A 23,271-nucleotide genomic window follows, 5' to 3' on the forward strand; every position below is an offset into this window, starting at 1 on the left:
ACCGATGACAGAGGAAACCATGCAAGGCACCAACCAGCACATCGGGAGCAATTAGGGGTTCAGTGTCTTGCTCAAGGACACTTCGACACTAAATCTGGGGGAGCCCGGGTTCGAACTGGCAACCTTTGGGTTACCATCCGGCCACTCTACCCCTGAGCGACCGCCGCCCCACAGTACTGACCTGTGAGGAGGTGACACTAACCTGTAAGGCCTGGATAGAAGGAGTCAAGAGTTAGGGTTGGGATTCGGAACCGGGTCCATTTCAGACCCGGTTCCCTCAAACGGTTCTCAATCAGTCGTCATTTAGATCCGCTGTGTCTGTGCATGCATGCAAGCAGAGCCTGGGGTGACGTCACCCCTCCTACATGAGTGAGTGGGGTCGGTTCGGCGAGGATACCGCTGTTCTGTGCATTCAGCGACCGGTCACCGCCACGGAGCGAGCAGGACAGTACGTCGAAGAGATCTCCAAAGTGTGGTTAACAGAGAGGGAAATGACTCTGAGGCTGAGCACGCAAAGTGTAATAAATGTGACGCCATGGTTCCCTGCAAAGGTTGTTGCAACTTGTACCAGTTGCACGTCCACATTGAGGAAACATCTCAAAATCAATATGCCTGCCCTACACGAGTCCACAACTAAAGAGATTAATCATCGTGTTTGAGAGCCTGCGGAAAGCCGTGCCCGCTCTCCCCGCAGCTCCACCACAGCCGGCGGGGGATGAGGATGATACAAGGCTGGTTCACTTTCCCCAGGCTAGTAACGTTAGAAAATAAAAACTAAAAAAGGTTATCTTTGAAATACAAAGAAGGGTCACTGTCAGAAAACTTGCCAAAAATGTTGCTCTTTAAGTATACTTTATTGCCCTACGCACCTACGTCACTAGCCTTCTAAGGTCTTTTACTAAAAATAAAATAAAAACTACTAGCGTGAGGTCTACAGAGCTTTTCATTAGGCGTATTGTACAACTGTTGTTAATGGTGTTCATTTAGAACGGCAATGACTCGACGTCTTTCTGTCACAATGAATCACGTTAACTATAGAGACAAATCATTTTGTCTGCAACTCTGCACTTATCTTTACAATTTATAAGCAACTCAACTGCTTTTGATTTGTCTCTAAATGAATCGCGTGACTGTTGAGAGCCCAGCCTTTAGGTGCATACAGTATATACCTCCATAGATTGATTACTTTATAAACAGTTTGCAGAAAAAAGCACAGGAACGTAGCCTACAGTTCAATACTAAAAGGATTTTATAATCCAAGAAAGCACTATGGCTTGTTTCCATTAGGGTAACTGGGGACCTTCATATAAAATTAATCTCAACATTAAAGACACAAAATTTGTCACCACAACAATATCATTATTGCAATGTGTACTGTATATGTAATATAGGCCTACAGTACAAATTGCAATATACAATACAAATTGCAACAATTATATTGTTGTGGTGGCTAGCTGGTGGTGGTGGTGGTGATGAAGTTTAACTAATAGTGCCACCTCAATAATTTAATTTGTGTTTATTATGTACTTGGTTAGGTTAGTTATAATATAAGCATAATCTATGTCAGAAAAAAGGGGGAAAATAATATTAGGAACCGTTAAGGGAAACGTTAGGAACCGGAACCGTTAAGAGGGATCCGGTAAGGATCCGGAACCGTTAAAATCCTAACGAATCCCAACCCTAGTCAGAGTATAGGTGACACTAACCTGTAAGGCCAGGATAGAAGGAGTCAGAGTAGGCGACGGTGCTGACCTGTAAGGCCTGGATAGAAGGAGTCAGAGTAGGTGACGGTACTGACCTGTAAGGCCTGGATAGAAGGAGTCAGAGTAGGTGACGGTACTGACCTGTAAGGCCAGGATAGAAGGAGTCAGAGTAGGTGACACTAACCTGTAAGGCCAGGATAGAAGGAGTCAGAGTAGGTGACGGTACTGACCTGTAAGGCCTGGATAGAAGGAGTCAGAGTAGGTGACACTAACCTGTAAGGCCAGGATAGAAGGAGTCAGAGTAGGTGACGGTACTGACCTGTAAGGCCTGGATAGAAGGAGCAGAGAAGGCGACGGTGCTGACCTGTAAGGCCTGGATAGAAGGAGTCAGAGTAGGTGACGGTACTGACCTGTAAGGCCTGGATAGAAGGAGCAGAGAAGGCGACGGTGCTGACCTGTAAGGCCTGGATAGAAGGAGCAGAGTAGGTGCGGTGGAGGACCTCCATGCTCTGCAGCAGGTGCGTGAGGTCCACCAGGTAGGACTCACACGCCGACAGGTCTGTGGAGACAAGAGGACAGGCAGCCGATGCAGTTCAATACGTTACCGTGTCCCACGAAGAATATCATAAGAATTGAGCGATGCACGGTCAACGCAGCCACCATTATGGTCAGGCTGCATCTCGTCAGTATTATCATGACACTGTGCATGTCTATTGAGGAAGGAGGCCTCTTAAAACAGTCACAACTCGCTGAATTCTCAACCAATTTCCAAGTAGTTTGTTTTTTTACAAATGCCAGACACATTAGTTACCAAAATCATATACCAAAATTATTTATCTTACATAGATAAAGTAATTATATCTACAGTATAATGCACAAAATGTGCGTGCGTGCGTGTCTGAGACACAGATCCCTAATGTCATCAATATGATGCTACAGTATCATAGTACTGACCTCCTACTACACTGACAATGGGTACTGTGCGAAGTACTGCAGTCTGACAACGGGTACAACGGGTATTGCCTAACCGAGGCGTAGCCTCTGCGTTCCCAGTAGCATCCTACCTAACAGGCATTAATCAGCCTAGTAGTAGTTATAAATATACACAGTTAAAATACACAATGGGCTCTATTTTCATCCATGCTAAACTCCTTAGCCTTAAACATTTTTGAATAGCTTAAACAAATGGCCAGTCAAGATTCGTTTTAACCCACCACGCATACCGGTGATTCTTAACCCGCAGCACCAATGTGGCGGCGATATTGATGCATCACGACGGTGGCCAATGCCGTGTCTACTACGTACAGTAGCCTGTGTTATGACATAAAACACCGTGAACCACTTCATTTGCAGTTGATGGACTTCAAAGAGTATACTGTATGCACTACACACGGCATAAGCAGGAAACCTCAAGGGCATCCATCCTGGCGGCCTGGCCAGGCTTTTGATCTGTGCTGCGTTTCACCATCGCTCTCTCTCCCTTTGATGTACTGCATCTTTCCACTGAATGCGTCCCATAAAAAGCACACGTGCATAAACAGTTCAACAGCAGCAGGCCATTACTGGACCCTTCAAACATAGAGAACATGGTGGCTCAGGGGTAGAGTGACCGGATGGGTGGTTCCCAATTCGAACCCGGGCTCCCCCAGAGTTATAGTGTCGAAGTGACTTTGAGCAAGACTCTGAACCCCCTAATAATTGCTCCCGATGTGCATGTTGGTGCCTTGCATGGTTTCCTCCGGCATCGGTGTGTGAACGTGTGTGAATGTAATGGGTGAATGGAATGCACAATCTATGTAAAGCGCCTCGGATAAAGGCGCTATATAAATGCACCATTTTCCATTTATAGACGGTGGACTTCCACCTTGGTTTCAGTGTTTCAACCTCTTAAGGTCTATGCTGTTGTACTTTATAGCAAAGAAAAAAAGGGAAAATAACCGATCTTCAAGCTTACAATGCATGCATTGTGTTGCCGTTTTTGAATTTGTTTTAATGTTTTTTATTTGTATTTGTTTTTGACCCGTGCTAATCGTGACTGTGTGTTTGGGTGTCTATTAACAGCGGTGGAAAATGCAAGATAGATGTACTCCGTTACAAGTAGAGGTCTCGTATTCAAAATGTAATCAGTCACAGTACAAAATGTACCTAAAGTACTAAAAGTAGAAATACAAAATCCTTTGAAAATAGCAGATCTATCAAGCTCACAATGTGAGCTTGTACTGTAGATCAGCTATTTTCAAATGGTCAAAATGTATATAGGGTTGGAGTGATTAATGTATGTTTTCTAATCAAAATCTCCAAATCTCCAAAGTAACTATAGTAACTATAAAGTTTTCAAATGTAGTGGAGTAAAATAAATAAAATAAAGAGTAAAAGTATTGGAAATTCACAAGTACAAATATCTCAATTGTACTTAAGTAAATGTACTTAGTTGCTTCCCACCACTGACTGTGCTATACTGTACATTATCATCATACTTCATACACACAAGCAAAACAGTTGTATGTCAACTTGTGAGGTTCAAGACTCGCTAAACTCAATGAATGCTAAGTAATACACGATGACGCGTCAATGTAGGTCAAGAATTTCGACAGGTGCAAAGGAGCAACTTGGACACTCAGGCATGAGTTAAAGTCCGTTGCTCTCCCCACTCCCCAGGTTGGCGGAGGGTGTGTAGAGCCCAGGATCACATTAGATAATTGACACAGGGGTGAAAAATGGGTTACATGGGATAAAAAAAAAAAAAGATTCAACAGAAAAGTGACGTACGGTAGGTTCTCAAGAAGAGGAAGTGTACCAAATTGCCTGGTTGAGCCATGATAATTAGGAAATGTGCCTCTTTGATGGCATGTGTCATAATGAATAATAAATAATCATGATAAAAGGCACTGCTCACTTCACATACACCATGCAGCCATCCCTCACGAGTGTGATCTTTACATCAAAATGCCTATAATGCCATGCTCAAAATAGAGCATGTTTTGACATCTACAGTATGTAGCAATCTATGAGAATGGTGGTACTGTACAAAAATGGGGACTATACTGCAGCACAAAAAATGCAATAGCATTGATGATTTTGTAGTTTGTTTTCCACTTCAGTTTAAAAACTACAGCAGGGTAAAAACATGGCAGACTACATAACACCACAATTTAGGCATTTAGCAGACGCTCTTAATCCAGAGCGATTTACAGAAAGCAAGAACAACACATGGCAATACATCAAACACGTACAAAATAGTCATCACGAATCATCTAAGCTAAGAACCTAACGTCTGTCTAACAGTAGAGCTGTTGCCCTCGCAACCAGACTACGGACAAGCGGTTGAAGATGGATGGATAGAAAACAAACATAATACCAGCCCCTCGCTACAGTGTGATAATGAATAAGGGCTCTGAGAATCACCGGTATGTATGTGTGCGGAGTCAGAGTACATCGAACCACTTAATCTCAACAACCCCATTTGGATGTTGGCCGGCGGCCAGTGTGTCTGGCAAGCCTTTCTCCTTCGCTGCCCGTAGGTTCCCCGTCTAAAATATAATCTAAAGCTAACCTTGCGTGACCACCAGACCTTCCACCGCAGAGAAAAGCGTGCTCTGTGTTCCAAAAACAAATCGCCCGTGTGATTGATTCTGGTTTCCGGTTTTTCGGCGTTTGTTTGTTTAGTCTCACCAGCCGTTACGAGTTAGAATAAAAGATGGATAGACGATACAAACTATTCCACAAAGTAGGCCTACTTAAAGATGGAGTATTCTGAAACTGGGATGTGCATCTCGTTTTCCTGCTTTACTGCTTTACAGGCTTCTCACCTTCGGAGCACTTGTCCATGTCATCCGAATACTGCAGCCAGGCGGCTACCTTAGCCTGACTGTTGCAGCTCCCAGGGAGGGTTCCCGTGCCGTGAACAGATGGCTGCCTGGCGAGAGACATGCGCTGCAAATCGACAGGGAACACAAGGAGAAGGTCAATTCAGTAACAGCCCGTCTCTGCCTATTACAGAGAAACGCCAGCAAAAGGTCTGGCCTTGGAAGAAAATGTACGGTAGATAAAAGATGAACGTGTCAGAAGTAAACAACATAACCTTCGACATCATCGGACGTGTATACCATAGAGAAATAAAAAGGATAGAGACAGAACTGGAGCGACCCATTTCAAACCTCCTACAGTAGGAATGTGTTTAGACCTGATTAAACCAATGTGATTGCAATTTGGATAAGCAAAATAAGACTGTACATGTACTTTCTAGTCTATTATAGTTAATAGCATTCATCCGGTGTCCCAGGTTCAAATGAATGCGTACGCCCGACTCTGATGAAGGTCATATGCTGAAATAATCTAATAAAGGGGTTGTCCAAGTTGCACAAAGTGGCTGGAATCCTTATTTTGTAAATTATTGTAAATTATGTAATTCGTGCCAGCTGATATAATACATACTGCCCTCAGTACCGAGTCAACCCCTCCGAGGGCCCTGGCGCTACACCAAATCAAAAGGCCCCATGCACGGACGCTTCATGTGATTCCACTGTTCCACTGTGAATGCAGGCCTGCCCTTTCAGTTCACACGCATGGGATTACTTGCGCAAGTAGAGTGCGCAAGTACTGCGATCGGCTAGGTATGTAAAGTATGTATGTCGGTGTTGTTGTATGTATGTCGGTGTTGTTGTATGTATGTATTTGGTTAAAATGGGTAAGGTTTTAAAAAGGCAAAAGCATGCTCTATATTGCACTGGCCTAAAAGTGGGTCCTTAAAAACTGCTTCAACTTCTGAGATTTTGTTTGGTTCATTAGCCACCAGATGGCATGTAAACATGTTTTGTTAAAACAGTTAAAAAGAGACCCCCAGTGGCACTGGCCTTATGTATTTGGTTAAAATGGGTAAGGTTTTAAAAAGGCAAAAGCATGCTCTATATTGCACTGGCCTAAAAGTGGGTCCTTAAAAACTGCTTCAACTTCTGAGATTTTGTTTGGTTCATTAGCCACCAGATGGCATGTAAACATGTTTTGTTAAAACAGTTAAAAAGAGACCCCCAGTGGCACTGGCCTGATGTATTTGGTTAAAATGGGTAAGGTTTAAAAAAGGCAAAAGCATGCATGTATGTATGTATGTATGTATGTATGTATGTATGTATGTATGTGTAAGAATGGTGGTCCATGGCTGTCGATGGTGACGTAACCAAGGTACGTTTCAAGGTCAATAACGGGTATAAAGGACTTAGAACTCAGTTGTAGTAGACATTAGTTGTAGTAGACATTAGTTAGTAGCAGTATTTGCGCGCTCTGCTTGCAAGGCGCAAGTTGGCACCTCGACAGAGTGCATTTCTAGTTTTTTACCTTCCTCATGGCGGCGCTGTCCCCCACGGTGGGAGAGCCTGGGGCAGTGTAGTGGGGAGTGTAGTAGTAGGACTTGTCGGTGGGATACACAGCCATCTCATTCTGCCGAAAAAGCCTGTGGTGACGCAGCTGGGCCACCCATTCATCAAACAGCTCCTGAGACTTGATCTGCAGGGGGAAAATATACTATGAATAATAGCAGGCACGAACTGGCATGGAGAATCGGCCCTGGCATTATTTGTGGTCTTCGCCGGCTCAAAGACAGCCCAATGACGGCCCAAAGACGGCATTATTTTCATTTTTCCTTGTTGTTTTGGCTCTTCGCTGGCCCAAAGACAGCCCAAAGAACACCCAAAGACTAGTTTATGTCTGTTTTTTTATAAATTGTTCTTTTGGCACAGCCGCAGCCCCAAACTGCCCAGCCCTTCTGGCATCTGTGTGTGTGTGTGTGTGTGTGTGTGTGTGTGTGCGTGTGCGTGTGCGTACGCACGCACACGACACGGGTACAGGAATGTATACTTCCCTGTTCCCCAGTCCCCACGTACTTTCACACAAGGTGATTGAAAGGGTAAGAGACAATGGACATGCTTATTGCAGCAATGAAAAGAGACAGCGGTGAATAACCCATGCATGACCTCCTCAGGACTTCAATAAACAATGTTTATAAATTGTTGACAAATAAATTGGGTCCATGACTGAGATCATGAGGGTACGGCCTTGAGACTACAACACTGATTAATGGTAGTCCACACTATCAGAGTTCATTTCCATACAAATTGTGAAAGCAAGCAGCCGTACTGTATGCGCTCTATAGAGAGAACTAACAATTCACTCAAAATACTGCTGCTCTGGCATGTTGTTCAGCCAATTGTCTACAAGATAAGAAGTAATGTATGGCTCGGGTTTTCACCCATGCTGCGTCCTTAAAAGACGAACATCCCACACACAAAAAAAAATAAGATTCATAAAAACACCTAGACAAACAGAAAAATAAATGGAATGTATCAATAAAAGCTAAAGGTCCACACAAATCTTTTTAAGTGAAGAGATTTGTGCTGGTCGTTTGCTTTTATAGACGTTTGTTTTTTTGCTTGTCTAGGTGTTTTTAGGAAATGCAACAATTCAACAAATCCATCCATCCATCCATCCATCTTCAACCGCTTGTCACGGGGGCAACAGCTACACCAGAGTGCTCCAGACTTCCCTCTCCAGAGCAACATTAGTGACTTCCTCCTGGAAGATCTACAAGCTCTACGAGCTTGTAGATCTGCTATTTTTGAAAAATCGTGAAAATGAGGCGCAAATCTTTGAATATATAATATATTCTTTCAGAGCGAACTTTTTTTTATTGTTTCAAGTGAAGACAGGAAAGAGGGAGAGAGAGAGAAGGGGAGAGACATGCAGCAAAGGTCGTCATGAACGGGACTCGAACACGCGACACGCTGTCAGGCCAGAGCCTAAATGTGGCATGCGCCTGGACCACTAGGCCAGCGGGCGCCCCAGAGTGAACGTGCTTCTGGGAGGTCCCTGGAACAACATATTTTCAGATGGGGGTCCGCGGCCAAATACAGATAATTCTGGGGGTCCTTGACATGAAAAAGGTTGAGCAAGGTTGACATAGAAACAGAAACTTTTTATTTTTTATCTGCCTCAGGTCTAAAAAAAACAATACACAGTAAAGGTCACTACACCCTCAGCAGGCAGTATGGTTGTGCTCCAAGTCAAAACTCCTTATCTGAAGAATGAAATGCTCTCGCTTGTGGATTTGTACTGCCAAGAGCTAATTAAATGATATAATCTATTTTCTTTTCTTCTTGCCAGGCATCAACTGAAACTAAATTGATTTAAGTCTTTTGCCGGCAGCGTGGAGGCTAATGAGGTTAAAGACGAGCTGTGTCGAATGGTATTATTCTTGACTTTCCCTCCTGCTCTGACACAGATTATGTTCGTCCTCAGTTTTGGAGAAAGTACTGAAATGTTTTGCTTAAAGCTGCTATAAGCAATAATATGTCACAATGCAATGACTTATACAGACAGCCAATGTAGACTCTGTGACACATCTAGGGGCCACAATCTGCATAGCCTCGGTCCCAGGCTTACTTATCTGTGAAGCCTGGTCACAACGTAAGGCAGCGAAGCTATCGGCGGATGTATCCTCCATCTATATGATTAGCATTCAAGACAAGGCGGTTGTCACACCCTTTTACAAACCTTTGCATCTCTGAATAGTATAGTCAGAAAGATTGCTAGTGTATGGTAAAAAAACAAATGATGACTGACACGACCTTGCAACCTCCTGTGCTCAAGGTTCTATGTTCTTCTGAAAGAGTTCCATTATCACTGAACTGTGGTTTACGATGGGTTAATAATGATGAGTGGGAGGACATTAAGGTAATTCCCATCCCCTGGTATGCGAGTGCGTGCATGCGTGCTCCGACTCACCAGGCTGAGGCTATGGCATTCTCCTCCTTATTGGCTAGACGCCTGATAGTGTTTGTTGGATAATAGGCAACACCCACACCCACCCACCCACACACACCCACACATGCTGGGTGGAGGATGTTATGTCACATCTTAAACTTGAACAGCTTAATTATACAATCAGGGGCTCAACCCAGAAATAATATAAAATATGTTAAGAGACTGGAAACCGTTTCGGTCCTATTTTGAGGAAGTGTATTCTACCATTGCAACATAGCCACTACCCCCCCCCCCCCGTTATAGTTAAACTATTTATCTGTATTTTACAGTTCTTTTGACATTCAATTTAACCTCTCTCTCCATTCAATTCTTCCTTTTCATTTTATCTTTTCTTATTTTTCCCTTTTGTTTTCTGCACATCAGGAGCAATTAGGGGTTCAGTGTCTTGCTCAAGGACACTTCGACACTAACTCTGGGGGAGCCCGGGTTCGAACTGGCAACCTTGCGGTTACCATCCGGCCACTCTACTTACTACCCCTTTTTTTTGCGGGACAGACAGTATAGGCTGACAGGAAATGGGGAGAGAGATGGGGTTAGTGACATGTATGTTCTATGTTTCTTTCCCTCCCTTTTTTTTAATGCCGACCCTGGGAGCTGCACTCCCAAGATTTCCTATATGCACTTGTGCAAATGGCAAATAAAGTCTATTCTATTTTATTCTTTGTAGCCGTTATGTGTTTCTCTGTGTTTATGTATGTTTTTTTTTTCTTTTTTTTCATTACAAATATTGAAATAATAACCTTGATGTGATAGATGTTGTCTTCAGCGTCCAGATCAATGCAGTTGGATTTCTTCTTGATGGCCATGACAGCGAGGCCCACGTCGATGCAGCCATGGAACTTCCCTTTCTCCATCTAGGGTGGCAGCATCAATGACACAGCAAAGCAGGGGTCACCATAACGTGTCAACAACAAAATAAGTCAGTGACAAAAATAATTAAAAATAAAAGTTCAGAGACAGTATTGAAAAATTGTATGCACCAGCCAACATGTATGTCTCGTAAAACTTGTGTGTAATGTTGTGTAATGATGATGTCAAGATGGCACTCGACTTTTTTAAGTTTACTGTACGCCGCTGTAAGTCCACTTGTGGTGCAGCTACAGTAAATATTGAATAAGTTGCGGGTGGCATATAATGATGCTCCAGAGGTGGAGGACATTAAGTGCCAGCCAACTGATTTGTACACAGTGGTGTTCCCACTCTGAATGCTGTCCTCCGGAATTTAATGTTCAGCTTTAGGACGAGGTTGAAAGATTAATTATAATGACAATGAGCATGCCTAAGAAGAGCATGCATCTGGTACTCTTCCTGTTTCTGTAGGATATATTTATATATATATATATATATATTTATTTTGTAAGAATGTTGTTATGGAATTCTACCAAGTCTTCTTGGACCTCTGCCCGAATAATACACTGTATATAAAAGAGAAATGGGAGGCTGAATTAGGTATAGAAGTAACGCCGGATACGTGGGAGGAGGTATGTAGTGAAGCGCACCTGGTAACCAACTCGAATACACGGAGAGAATTTAAATGGAAAGTAATATCTAGATTTTTCAGGACGCCTCAAATAGTGGCCAAAATGGGTCCAAATCACTGGAATAGATGCTGGACAGTGTAAGAAATATGTATGCTTATAATTCTGTGAAGTTGCCTAAACTGAAATAAAAACAAAGTAAAAAAATAAATAATAATGTTCTTATGTTCTCATTTTGTTCACGTAATTTGCTATGAAAGTGCATAGTGCACTACTGCTACTGGTAAGAACCAATTACTGAAATGCCAGTCTCCAGCTTTCCTTCAGATTAGCAAGGACACCGGTTTAATTATTGCACAAATGCATAGCAAATTGGCGTCTAGACAATGAGGCACATTATGAACCCACTAATAATGTAGATTTAGGCATAGGTCTATATGTTTTGTTTGCGGAAATTTAGCATCTTTGCTAATTCCATTCCATTTACTTTGCCTTTATTTGTAATGTTCATGAATATGCTTTGCCCCGTATTTTTTTTTGCTGATGAGCCCCACAGCAAAGAGGTATCATTTGACCACTATCAATCAAGTTAAATCAATCAATCGTGTATGCAAAAGCAACATAATGCAACAGCACATAACGGTCCTAATAACATAGTAGCGGAGGTTTTCTTTTTTATTGCCTCATTGATTGATTGAATACTTAATTAACAGTTTGCAAAAAAGGTACAGTGGTACAGATTTATACAAAAGGATGCTAAACGGACAACCCCCAAATAGCCCAGGGCATATTTCTGTCTGTGTATTCGAATCATCAAGATGTGTATTAAATTCACCGAGATCTGTATTCAATTCACATGGAGAACAAAACAAGAAGATTGCGACGCTGGAACCAGGCAGCATCACTATCATGTTATCACATCAGACCAGAGCGCTCCAAGAATAATGTGATGTGGTGGGCTGTTCTTGAGTCAGCCAGCAGCACAATACAAAAGGTTATTAAAACCATAAATATCGACAAGACAAAAACACTGTATGCCTGCCTGCATTCTGCAGCACTTAAAAAACCTTCATGTAGATGGATTTATATATAGAGAGAGGGAGAAATAGAGAGGGAGGGAGGAGAGGGAGAGAGAGAAAGAGACTACATAGGGCTCTATTTTCGTCCGTGCTAAACTCCTTATCCATAAACTGCTTTTTTTTTTTTTACTATTTTGAAAAACATTTTTGAATAGTTCAAATAGCCAATCTACAAGCTCACAACGTGAGCCTTTATCCAAGGCGCTTTACATAGATTGTGCGTTACATTCACCCATTCACACACCCATTCATACACTTGTGCGGTGGCGGAAAGCCGGAAAACCATGCAAGGCACCAACCTGCACATCAGGAGCAATTAGGGGTTCAGCGTCTTGCTCAAGGACACTTCGACACCAACTCTGGGGGAGCCCGGGTTCGAACTGGCAACCTTGCGGTTACCATCCGGTTAACATCCGGCCACTCTACCCCTGATCCAGCGCCGCCACATATAGGGATAAGCTGTGGCGCAAGATATAGATCTGTACTTTGTCAACGGTAATAGACGTTTGTGTCTCTGAATGCCTTATATGTGATAACGTGGACTTTCCCTAATGACACACACTTTGTGAAACAACTGCCCATTTAAGTAATCCTCGGATGAAAAACGGCCGGCAAGCATAGCATGACGCCGGCGTTTTGTGCAAAGTGTGACTGATGAGGCCGAAGTAACCTTCGACCCAGCGGAACCCAGCAGGGAAGTAACCTAGACCCAGCGGAACCCAGCAGGGAAGGGAACGGACACATGGATACTCACGTCAGCACTGCACTTGCTGTACTTCAGGATGCCCTTTTCCAGGAAGAAGTATCTCTGTTGGAAGGAAGGACGGACAGACAGACAAGACAGACAGACAGACAGTTAGAGGCACAAAGAGCTACGTGGGTGTATAGATAAGATTAATTGATGGAGACAGGAGGCGAGAGAGAGAGAGAGAGAGAGAGAGACAGACAGAGGCAGAAGTTAGGGTGATTTGTATCTCCCCCTCTGGAGACGGCGTGATGAGGACATTCGTGATGGATTAATCGCCCTGATGTTTTGTACGTCGGCGGGCGATACATCACCCCGTGACTGTCCCCTTCCCATTAATCCTGTGGATATTACTCTTCCTCTCCTTTGTTTCTTCTCTCTCCCCCCCCCCATCTCTCTCTCTCTCTCTCTCTCTATCTGACCTAGTATGAATATCTTTGAATATTTAATTTGAACTGCACATGATGCATTACTCATTCTCTCTCACTCTCGCTGTGTCTGGCTCCTGCAGCCTCTAACATCATCATGAACAAGGCTGCAAAAATCCCCAGAGTGGAGTGAGCGAGTTCAGCAGGTCAATACCTTAGAGTGTTGACCTGCTCTCTGTACAGTGTGTGGGTCGACCAGGACCAGCAGCAGAGCACACATTAAGTATCACACGGTTGATTTTGAGATTGTTTTACTCGTCTATAAATCCCTTAATGTTCTCGCTCCCGACTAAATGTCTGACACGGTGAAACCACTAGACCCCTCAGGCCCTCCGGTAGTGGTTTAATGGTTGTTACAAGAGGTCCATTCAGGTCTATTAAGTATTTAAGTCCGACGTCATTTTGTAGTGCTGCGTTACGTCCGGGTCCAAGTGGCACCAGCTCCCGTCCGCATCTCATTGTGAATAGAATATCTAAACGCGTGAATCTTTTTACAGTGACGTTATTTTTCAGAAAGGAAGCCATTGAGGGTTAAAATGGGTCTTAATGCTTCCAACTCGAGTAGAATTATTAATGTTTTGTACAAGTGTCCATGACAAAGAAAATATGATGTGTATATGATGTGGAGACAATAAAGACTATTATTATGGTGGTAACAGTCCATTTGCTCAGTACAATATTTCGGGGGCATATTTAGAATGTGTGCAGGCTTGAGTATGTTGAATATAGTTTGCATTTAATGAGGATTTAGTTGACACAATAAAATAAAATGGCGATAGTATTCCGAGTGGGCCTGTCACAGCCAGATTTGGGAGAGCAGCAGCTTTGTTGTTGCGAGGAAAGCGGTAAAATGAGACTTTCGTGGTTGTTTTCGTCTCAGACGCAAAAGTATCTCTGGAGGGGGCGTGTTGTATCTTTTCTTACAGGGGTCCGTGGATTATTTCCTTATTTTCCTAATGAGTTGCGATTCCAGGCAAAGTCCATAATTTATTCAAACAAGGCATCTTCCATATAGTTCCATAGTATAGCACATTAAGGCCAGGCCATCATGGTCTCCACCGTTTTTCTAACTCCCTACACATCTCTTTATACATCTATAACATGCACTGCGTGTCCCCTTTGTCCCAGTGTGTGTGTGTGTGTGTGTGTGTGTGTGTGTGTGTGTGTGTGTGTGTGTCATAAAATGCATAGATACAAACTGTGGCCTCCTACCAAAGAATGGCTCTGTCACTTATCTGTCAAACATGAAGGTCAAAACCCCAGGTGGTCTATTTTGAGACCCTAAAGATAATATCGGATCAAAGATCACTCCTCAAGAATTATCTTGAAAAATCAAACGATTTGAGAAATACAAATTGGAATGACTGTCTCTCAGCCATGGCTTCCTGCCTGTGGAACAATTGATATGCAAATAGACTTCAGCTCAAGGCACTGGTGGGAGATGCAGGGAGAAATGGCTTGCAAGTTAATGTTATATGTACAATTATGACTAACCAAGTAGTTATGAATATGCTATATGATTCATAGTACAGCACAGGCGCTCACGTCACGGTTAAAATACTGAATAGGGCTGTTCACACCAAGCACTAGTCTATAGCAGGGGTTCTCAACCCGTGGGTCAAGACCCCACGGGGGTCGCCAAATTATTTTGGGGGGGTCCCCAAATTATTTAAAAAAAAGAAAGAAAGAAATAAATCATTATTATTTTGTTTGCAACCGAATGGCTGGGAAATGGAAATGAAGAGTTTACATAGCATAGTACATGCATACACTTTCCTTAATGATTATATCTGGTTTCAGTATTAATTGATGATATATTTTAAGGTTATTTTTGCAGTCAATTTGTATTGGGGGTGGGTAGGGGGGGCAGGGCGGGGGTCCCGAGCCAAAAACGTCCCTGGTCTATAGCGCCATTCACACTGAGCACGATAGCTAAAGAACGATAATAACGGCTGTATGAAAATGTCGTTTTAAAAATCTTAAAATACTTCTGACCTTACCTCAAGTACAATATTGCCTTCTTGTAATTAATTATTCTGTCTACACATATTGTACGTCGAATAGAAGGGCGAATAGGGGAAGGGGGCCAACGGCACACGATCACGAACGTGTGTCGCAAAGAATATGATTACTGGTAGAATCGCGGAAAGTTTTGCATATTTGGCGTTCCCCGTTTTCAAGACCGGAAGTTGTTGTAATTGCCTGCACTACAATACTTCACAATAGAAAAGAAAAAACTGTACAATGTGTATGAACCGTAACACAATTCCAATGGTGTAAGGCTGTAAGCTATGTTGTTTTACCCGGCGAAGGAATGATGGATTCGGCCAAGCCCCGAAATAATATGTGTGTGTCTCAAAGAAAAATCTAATCTAATCAGATTATCCATATTGATACTGTATCCTATTGCAAGTGTCTTTCAGGACTCTCTCGCTCTCTCTCCCCCTGGCCTCCGTGCGGGCTCTGACACACGAGGCTCACACAGCTGGGCCGGACTGCACCGGACAGCCTGTGTTTGGTGCCGCAGCGACAGTAAACAGCGGCACCGTGCCATAGTTTACACAACATACAGTATGGTTCGTCAGTGTGCCTGATGAGTGTGACTGATTCACTCCACTCTCATTTTGCTTCCGAGCAAGTGAGGAAAAAACAGGGTCCCATTTGACTCATATTTACGAGCGTCACGTACAGTATAGGCAAGTCAGGAAGTGACTTGAGTTTTACATGGGAAGCCACATGGTATAGGATAGCAATAAGATTATTAAAAGTAAAACACGGTTAAGCAATAGCCGCCCATCTTTTATCTAGTGTATTTCTAGCCTGGGTAAACCCCTCCCCCCTCGCTCAGATTTGCATTCTGCCTGAATGAAATGTTGTCCAGCAGGGGGAGTGGGTTTACCCAGGCTAGTGTATTTCATCAAACGGAGTGACTGGGTCAACCTCAACAGACTCAGACTTGGCTCTGGAGTAGCTAAGTCCGCCACTGACCTCTGCAAATGCAGACTGTCGAACACATCAGCGATGTGAATGCCCAATTAACCTTCAAATCACCACATTGAACTGGATGATGATACCACTTGCTGGCTGTGTAGCCCTTCTACTCAAACTATCTACTATCTTCTTATTATTGTATTATTAGTTTTGTTGCATTTTATTGTCTCTTGTTTATCCATTACAGGTCCGATACCAATATGAGCTGAGCTATACGGACATGTGCTACTGTACATGAATCAAGTGCATTTGATTGACTGATTACCAAAACGTGTATACACTCAGAGTTCCCGCTATGTGTCTGCTGTGTCAGCGAGATATAAATGCCTGATTTATATATACTGTACTTGGTTGCGTGTGCAGTAAAAGATAACCGATGTACAAGCTCACAGTGAGCTTGTAGATCGGCCATTGCTGGTACTGTTTACGGGACACCGGCATATAAATCAGTCTCTTAATGCATCTGAGGCAAGGCTGAGATGTGGCCGGGTCAGTGTCATCACACTGGGGGGGGGGGGGGGGGGGGGAGCCTTTCAGGGAAAGTGGGGAGCCCCAGCTGTGTGGAATCGACCCGTGCACACGCGCACACACACACACACACACACACGCAGAGGTTACGCTGCAGGGTACGACGTAATTTATCCACTCACTCATTCAATTAATTTGAAACACGAAGTCAGCGGATTTATGGACTGTGTGCGTGTGTGTGTGTGTGTGTGTGTGTGTGTGTGTGTGTGTGATGTACAGTAAAGAGCACATGACTCATACAGATGAGCAGTGCTACTGGCATTCAGAGAGGTCCTGGTGACTCATGTCCAGGTAGTAAGTACTGCATAGTATACTGTGTAGGTCTAGGATTCTAGAACACAGAACAGTATACCTTCAAAATATATCTGCAACATTTAGAACCAATGAGCAACGCTATGATTAATTGAATCGAGATTATTTAAAATGTATAGGCATTTAGCGGATGTTCTTAATCCAGAGGGACAAGGTCAACACAGGCTTTTTTCATAAGCCTGCAAGGTCGTTGAGGCTGGGCAACAAACAAACAACGTTCCAAGGGCCACTAGGGGGGGCGCTCCGCGGGCTGTGTGCCGCCAGTTGAATACCCCTGGATCACATTCACATACTGTTCTATATATACTATACGCAAGAAAACATTGACCTTCAAAGTTGCCGTTGTATATTTTCTTATTTTATTATTTAATATTAAACTGTTCATTTCCACAGTTCAGCGAAACATTATTTACATTACAGTAAAAGAAATGCATCAGTATTCATGTGACATTTTTATACGGTAGACACAAAAAACAAGACAAGAGGCAAGATGAGAACGTCCCGTCAGTCAGTCTCAGCTTTCTGACGGTGGTGGGGCTTTGGCCAAAGCCTGTTGGATGACAGGGTACAGTTTGTTGCATCCCTCGATGCAGGTCAGAACTCCCGCCTTCACCGTCTCCGCCCTCATTTCCCCGTCCGACTGTAGCACCGGATATCCGCTCCAAAATGGGGAGGAACGCAACGGTCAGACTGCCCTGGTTTTCATCAGCGCTGCTCGAACTGCAGCCGGTTTCGTCCAGGTAGGCGGGGATCGATCGCATAAGACGCGCCATCCTGCCGGATGGAGCAGCCGAGAACCAGGTCGTACATTTCGATCCCTGCGTCCGCCAGGGCGAGGGACGCGCAGGTGATGGCATGGGCCAGGACCGAACCGTTGTTCTCCAGAACCATCACATTGACCTCGATCTGCGACCGGGGGTATTTGTGGAGACACACCGGCCGGCTGCAGACTCTCGAGCAGCATCAGTGAGAGGCCTTTCTCCTCGCTCCCCCTGTATCCAAGAGCCCCTCTCAGGGCAGGAGAAGGGAGCGAACCGCATATCAGTCATCAACCTCCCACACTTCAAACCAGTCTCATCTGTGCGTTCCATCTCTCGTGGGCCATACACGCAGCACATTAGTTTGGCGTTTCCAGCTTCAATGTACGCAGATCCTTTGGCTTGGCTGATCAGCCCACAGCGCACGAACACGGGTCGCACGTCGACCTGATCGCGCTGTCTGCCGTCCGTCGTCTTACCATCTGCGGCGGACGACGTCATCACGGGCTTGGGACGAAAGAGGGAAAGGCTCATGGACACCTCTGGTCCCCGCACTCTTTTAGTGTCAGTCGGCATCGTGGTACTGTATAGTTTGAAGTTGTAATAATACTAACAAGTAAGACGCGCAAACGCGGGAAGCGAACGCAGCTCGTACATATTTGGGTATTGGACGTATAGCTGCTTTGGGGACTCCTTATATGGTTATGGCTGAGTCACGGTGACGTAACAGCGGGACAGACACACACACAGACAGACAGACAGACACACACACAGACATGATCTGCTAGGTCTCATAGTAAGTGCTCACTGCGTTCGCAATAATTCTTCAGAGATCCGCGATTCCGCATGCTATGCTGTTAAACTGCCGTTGTATATTTAAATGTTACACTGGAAGTCAATGGGTTTGCCCAAATATGGAGATGCCTGATGTCACAGTATGCTGACATCATAGCCTGGCCTCCAAGGGTTTGTGCCCATTTCAGCCATCATGTAATAACACGCTGGCCTCCCCATAGTGTTCTCATTTTGTCAAGGTGCCTTTATTCCCCCTAATCCTATTAGTGCAGTCGGATGGTTACATTTAGTTGTGGTTGCTTTCCGTGGAATAATTTAAAGGTTTCGTCAAGGTTAGGCAATGTCATTAAGGTAGGTGTGGGTTTGGCATTGTTACTGTGAATTTAAATGAAGGATTTGGAAGGCTTGGCCATCGCAGAATGGTTAGAGAGGCCACCTGGGAAACAGAAGGTCCCAGGTCCGATTCCTGGCCCTATGTGTGTGTCGAGCCCTATGTGTGTCGAGGTGTCCATGAGCAAGGTATTTACTAAGTGCTTGATCAGAACTTTATCAGAACCATCTGAGCAATAGACATATAAACGTAAAGACGCCCTTTCCAGCTCTGGAGCGCATGTTCTCAAGGGAGGGCAAAACTTTCCTGAGATTCCTTTGCGAAGCACCGCGGAAGCATGAGCGTGCGTCACAGAGCACATGTTCGGGTCTGTAAGTCCCGGAAAAGATGCGCTGCGATTGGCCAGTAGTCACTTGAGTGGCAGCGTGACGTAACGTGCCTTCCACTCTTTTCCGGCGTACTTCCTCTCCCAGTGTAAATTATTCCGCCCCTCCTTCAAACACACATCGCTCCAACGAACTGCAGCGGCCAATGAGGCATCTAATCTTTTTTTATATCTATGATCTGAGCAGCCATTAACTGGATGAAGCTCTAAACTGTCCCCCCCCCCCCCCCCCCCACAGGATTAATTGAACAATCAAAATGGAGCATTCAGGAAAAAGCAGTGTGATAAATAACAGAGTAAAACTACCCGATAGTGTACACATATCGAGGAATGTGATGTAGGGGTACCTTATGCCAGCCTTTCATGGGCCACTTCCTCTTCTTCAGCATGTAGCCTTCCTGTTTCTGGGGCTCCTGGACGTGACTGAAGCCTCCACGCAGTCCCTCTACGATCTCCCAGCTGTCCTGTGGACACACCACGCGCATCAGCGTTCAGTGCAGGGACAGTAGACAGTACGCATTCACCTTTCATTTACAGTATATAATAACCCATTTAGACCTGTGGACGATTCTAATGCCTTCTAAATCGTGTCAGTTTTCTGATGTTTCTATATGTCAGTCGTTGTCAAGGATCCCAAAAAATATATGTAATTGGTAATTGACCCCCCCCCCCCCCCATCTGAAAATATGTAGTTCCAGTGACCACCCAGAAGCAAAGATATGAGTTACAAAAGTTAAATATATATATTTTTTTGTCGATTGTAACTTCATGCCCATTTATACTGATTTATATATTAATTTTATTCATGCTTTGTAATGGACAGTTTTACAACATTACATGATTGACATTTTACATGACTCACATGCTATAGTTAGTATGCTCCAAAATGAGTAAATAGAGTAAATAATAGTGTCTAGACAAATGTGTACCATTGTGTCTGGACCGTCCCCCCAGGTCCAGACACAAAAGAGAACATTTGGAGTCTCCGCGAGACCCAAACTTACACCATGAATTAATCATGAGCCCCCATTTCAAAAGATTGTGAAAGTAGCAGATGTGCTGCTGCTACAGTATTTCACCAATGTTTTCCATCACTTTTCTGAAAGTTGTTTATAGAGGAAAGGTAAAGAAAAAGTGATACTGAAGTTGGGACCCATAAATATACAGTAAGTAGGTACTGTACTGTAGCTGCAGACGTATTGTCTCGAGTCGTGAGCGACACATAGAAGCAGACATTTAGACCAGTGTGTGGTCCGGGCCGGGGACCACACACTGGTCTAAATGATTTGTATGTTTGAGCTGGCAGGCCCTTTTGATGTCAATCAATCAACTCACCTTAATTCAAGTGGCAGTCTGGCAGATGCCCTTTAATATATTTAAATTTAATATTTTTTAGGGTCATGTACCCGTCTTTGTGATCTACTGGTAGATCACAATCTACCTTTTGGGCACCTCTGCTATAGATCTTTAACTCTTGAGAGCGTAACATGAAACCAAATAGACCCATACGGGTCCATTTGGTTTCATTTTACGCTCTCAAGAGTTACATTATTGTAAGTCTACACGATTGGAGAATGTAGAAGAATTGTCATTTGATCAACGTTTGTCTGTCATCTCTCCTAATGGTACAGACATCAATACAGCCTGGAATTGTGGACAACATCGTATTCAACGACAACAAAATGTTCTAAGACAAGTTGAGTCTGAGAGGCTAAATATCATCCAATGGTGGTCCATGGCTTAAATGCAGAATAAATAATGATGAACCACTGATTCAGACACATGGATCTGTGCAAAGATGACGCGCACGCTCGCACACACACGCAAAGTAAAAGTTGTTGAAGGACGTTTGGTATAACATGATTGTCAATCATGCGTGACAGTGTCAAGCTCAAGAGTCAAAAGCACATTGTACATCATAATTAGAGGCTGCTGATAGCTCCTTAGAGATAGATCTCCATCGTCTCGTTGAGTTCCACACGTGGGAGGCCATATTATATGATCCCTGCGGGGAGGACGCTTAAGACCGCATGCCGGTGTGACTCGCGCATCGAAAATAGCCGACCTACAAGCTCATAGAAACAAAGAAAATGGGATTTTCACTCGAGTCGTGACCCATTAGAAATTGGTCCGTGACCCACCGTTTGGGAAACAGTGGGTTAAAGAGCGCGTGGTGTGGGCTTCGAGAGTCGCTCTTCTCTCGGTGAAGACTCCATCACGGCTCCCCCTCACACGCTGAGTGAGTGAGTCACTAGTCTGACACAAACCCCAGGTCTCCTTCCTTCAACGATAAACGACACAGTCACGAATGCAGCGATATTGTAGCAGAGCTGTGTTCGTATCTGTAAGGAAGACTACAGACTGTGTGGAGTTTGCATGTTCTCCCCGTGTTCCCCTATAGACTAGAGTAAGTACTGTGCCCTCACAAAAGAAAACATGGAGTAATCCTGGCCGGCCATGCAGGGTTAGCCTGATGGAGGGGAAAGGAACTGGTTGGAACGACGTGTTCCTTCCTTCCACGCGCCGCTACGTCCTACCAGGGTCAGGTGACAAGAAGCGGCCTGCTCACTCCTCATGCATTGAAGGAAGCATGAGCTCGGTTCGGGGCTCTCCCCAGGTTGGCAGAGGGAGAGTAGCGCCCAGGATTAAAAGCTTAGCCAGTATACCAGGTGAAAAATGGGGTACAAAAATCATGGGATAAAAAAAAATTAAAAAAAGGAAGACTACAGCTTGTCAGGTGGAAATGTCCAAAACCATGTCCAAAACCATAGATTCAATATTATTATATACTGTATATATTTTTTTAAGTTTAGTTTTTTCTTGTAGATCGGCTCTACTTTTGTGCGACACTCTTGTATCGAAGTAGGGCATTATTAACTAATTTGTGGAAAATAAACATGTTATGGTATACAACGTTAATATGTGTCCAGAATCAGACTAGAGATGAGTCAAATGTAGTTGGCACGATGCCAGTGGAGGTATGAATTGTTCATCTTTACCAATTCATAGCTAGATGACGATCACCTAATTTCCTATTGGCTGTGCCCCAGCTCCACAGGTAGCAGAGATAAGAGGGCTTTTTGTGAATCGTTAGTGAAAAGTATTTTCCAGTGTGTGTTTCATTTGTTGGATTTAGCAGCCAGTGAGCCAGTCTGCTGCCTGGTGGGTATCAGGACTGATTGCTTTCCATTCATGCCGTCTTCTGGTTAACGCGACGCTAATGACAGTCTGCTGCTGCTATACAGATAAGACCGGAGGGGATGAAGACAAATGCTAGAGAAGAGAAATGATAGTTTTAAAACAATTAGCTGCTTGGAAAGCAACAGCTGGGCGTGCTTGTACGAATGTACGTGAAGTGAATGTGCTTGCTTGAGTTCTGTGTGTGTCAGAGCCTTCTATACTCTTATTCATGCCTTTGTCACAAACCATCTGGACTACTCTTTTTTCTGGACTCCCAAAAAAAATCTATCAATCGCCTTCAACTAGTTCAAAACACAGCAGCTATAGAGTTCTTACAAAAACCAGGCAGGAGATATGACCATATTACTCCTGTTCTCGCCTCACTGCATTGGTTACCAGTCGTGTTCAGAATTGATTTTAAAGTTAACTTTAAATCACTAAACGGACTGGCACCTGGGTATATTTCTGACCTCTTGTCCCCGCACATACTTTCCCGTAACCTTAATTAGATCAGCAGACAAAGTTTTACTCAACCCCCTAAACAAAGCTGGTGACGCAAGGTGGCCAAGCCTTTGCTGCTAGGGTTCCACCGCTGTGGAACCAACTACCACTGGAAATTAGACAGACCACTTCAGTGTCCTCTTTTAAAAGACTCTTAAAAACCCACTATTATAGAAAGGCTTTTAATGAGTTTGAATGAACATCCAGTTTCTGCTTTCTCTTTATCATTATTTTTGTATTTTGTA

At 43.9% G+C, this 23,271-nt stretch overlaps 1 protein-coding gene and 1 pseudogene across 3 annotated transcripts in view; both read right to left on the reverse strand.

Moving 5' to 3' along the window:
• osbpl3b (oxysterol binding protein-like 3b) overlaps window positions 1–23,271 on the reverse strand; it is a 109,319-nt gene that overhangs the window by 41,604 nt on the left and 44,444 nt on the right. For both annotated transcript variants that reach the window (XM_080768908.1, XM_080768909.1), the window contains 6 exons: window positions 19,693–19,809; window positions 12,827–12,880; window positions 10,256–10,369; window positions 7,035–7,202; window positions 5,513–5,636; window positions 2,159–2,262 (listed from right to left, as the gene is read on the reverse strand). In XM_080768908.1, coding sequence (XP_080625034.1) covers window positions 2,159–2,262; window positions 5,513–5,636; window positions 7,035–7,202; window positions 10,256–10,369; window positions 12,827–12,880; window positions 19,693–19,809 — 681 coding nt within the window. The remainder of the gene's footprint in view (window positions 1–2,158; window positions 2,263–5,512; window positions 5,637–7,034; window positions 7,203–10,255; window positions 10,370–12,826; window positions 12,881–19,692; window positions 19,810–23,271) is intronic.
• LOC308319072 (exosome complex component MTR3-like) lies at window positions 17,591–18,410 on the reverse strand (annotated as a pseudogene). The gene has a single exon. The product of its transcript is annotated as an exosome complex component MTR3-like (transcript).

This window comes from Protomyctophum bolini, assembly GCF_963924005.1.
Source record: "Protomyctophum bolini genome assembly, chromosome: 7".
Classification (NCBI taxonomy): Eukaryota; Metazoa; Chordata; class Actinopteri; order Myctophiformes; family Myctophidae; genus Protomyctophum; species Protomyctophum bolini.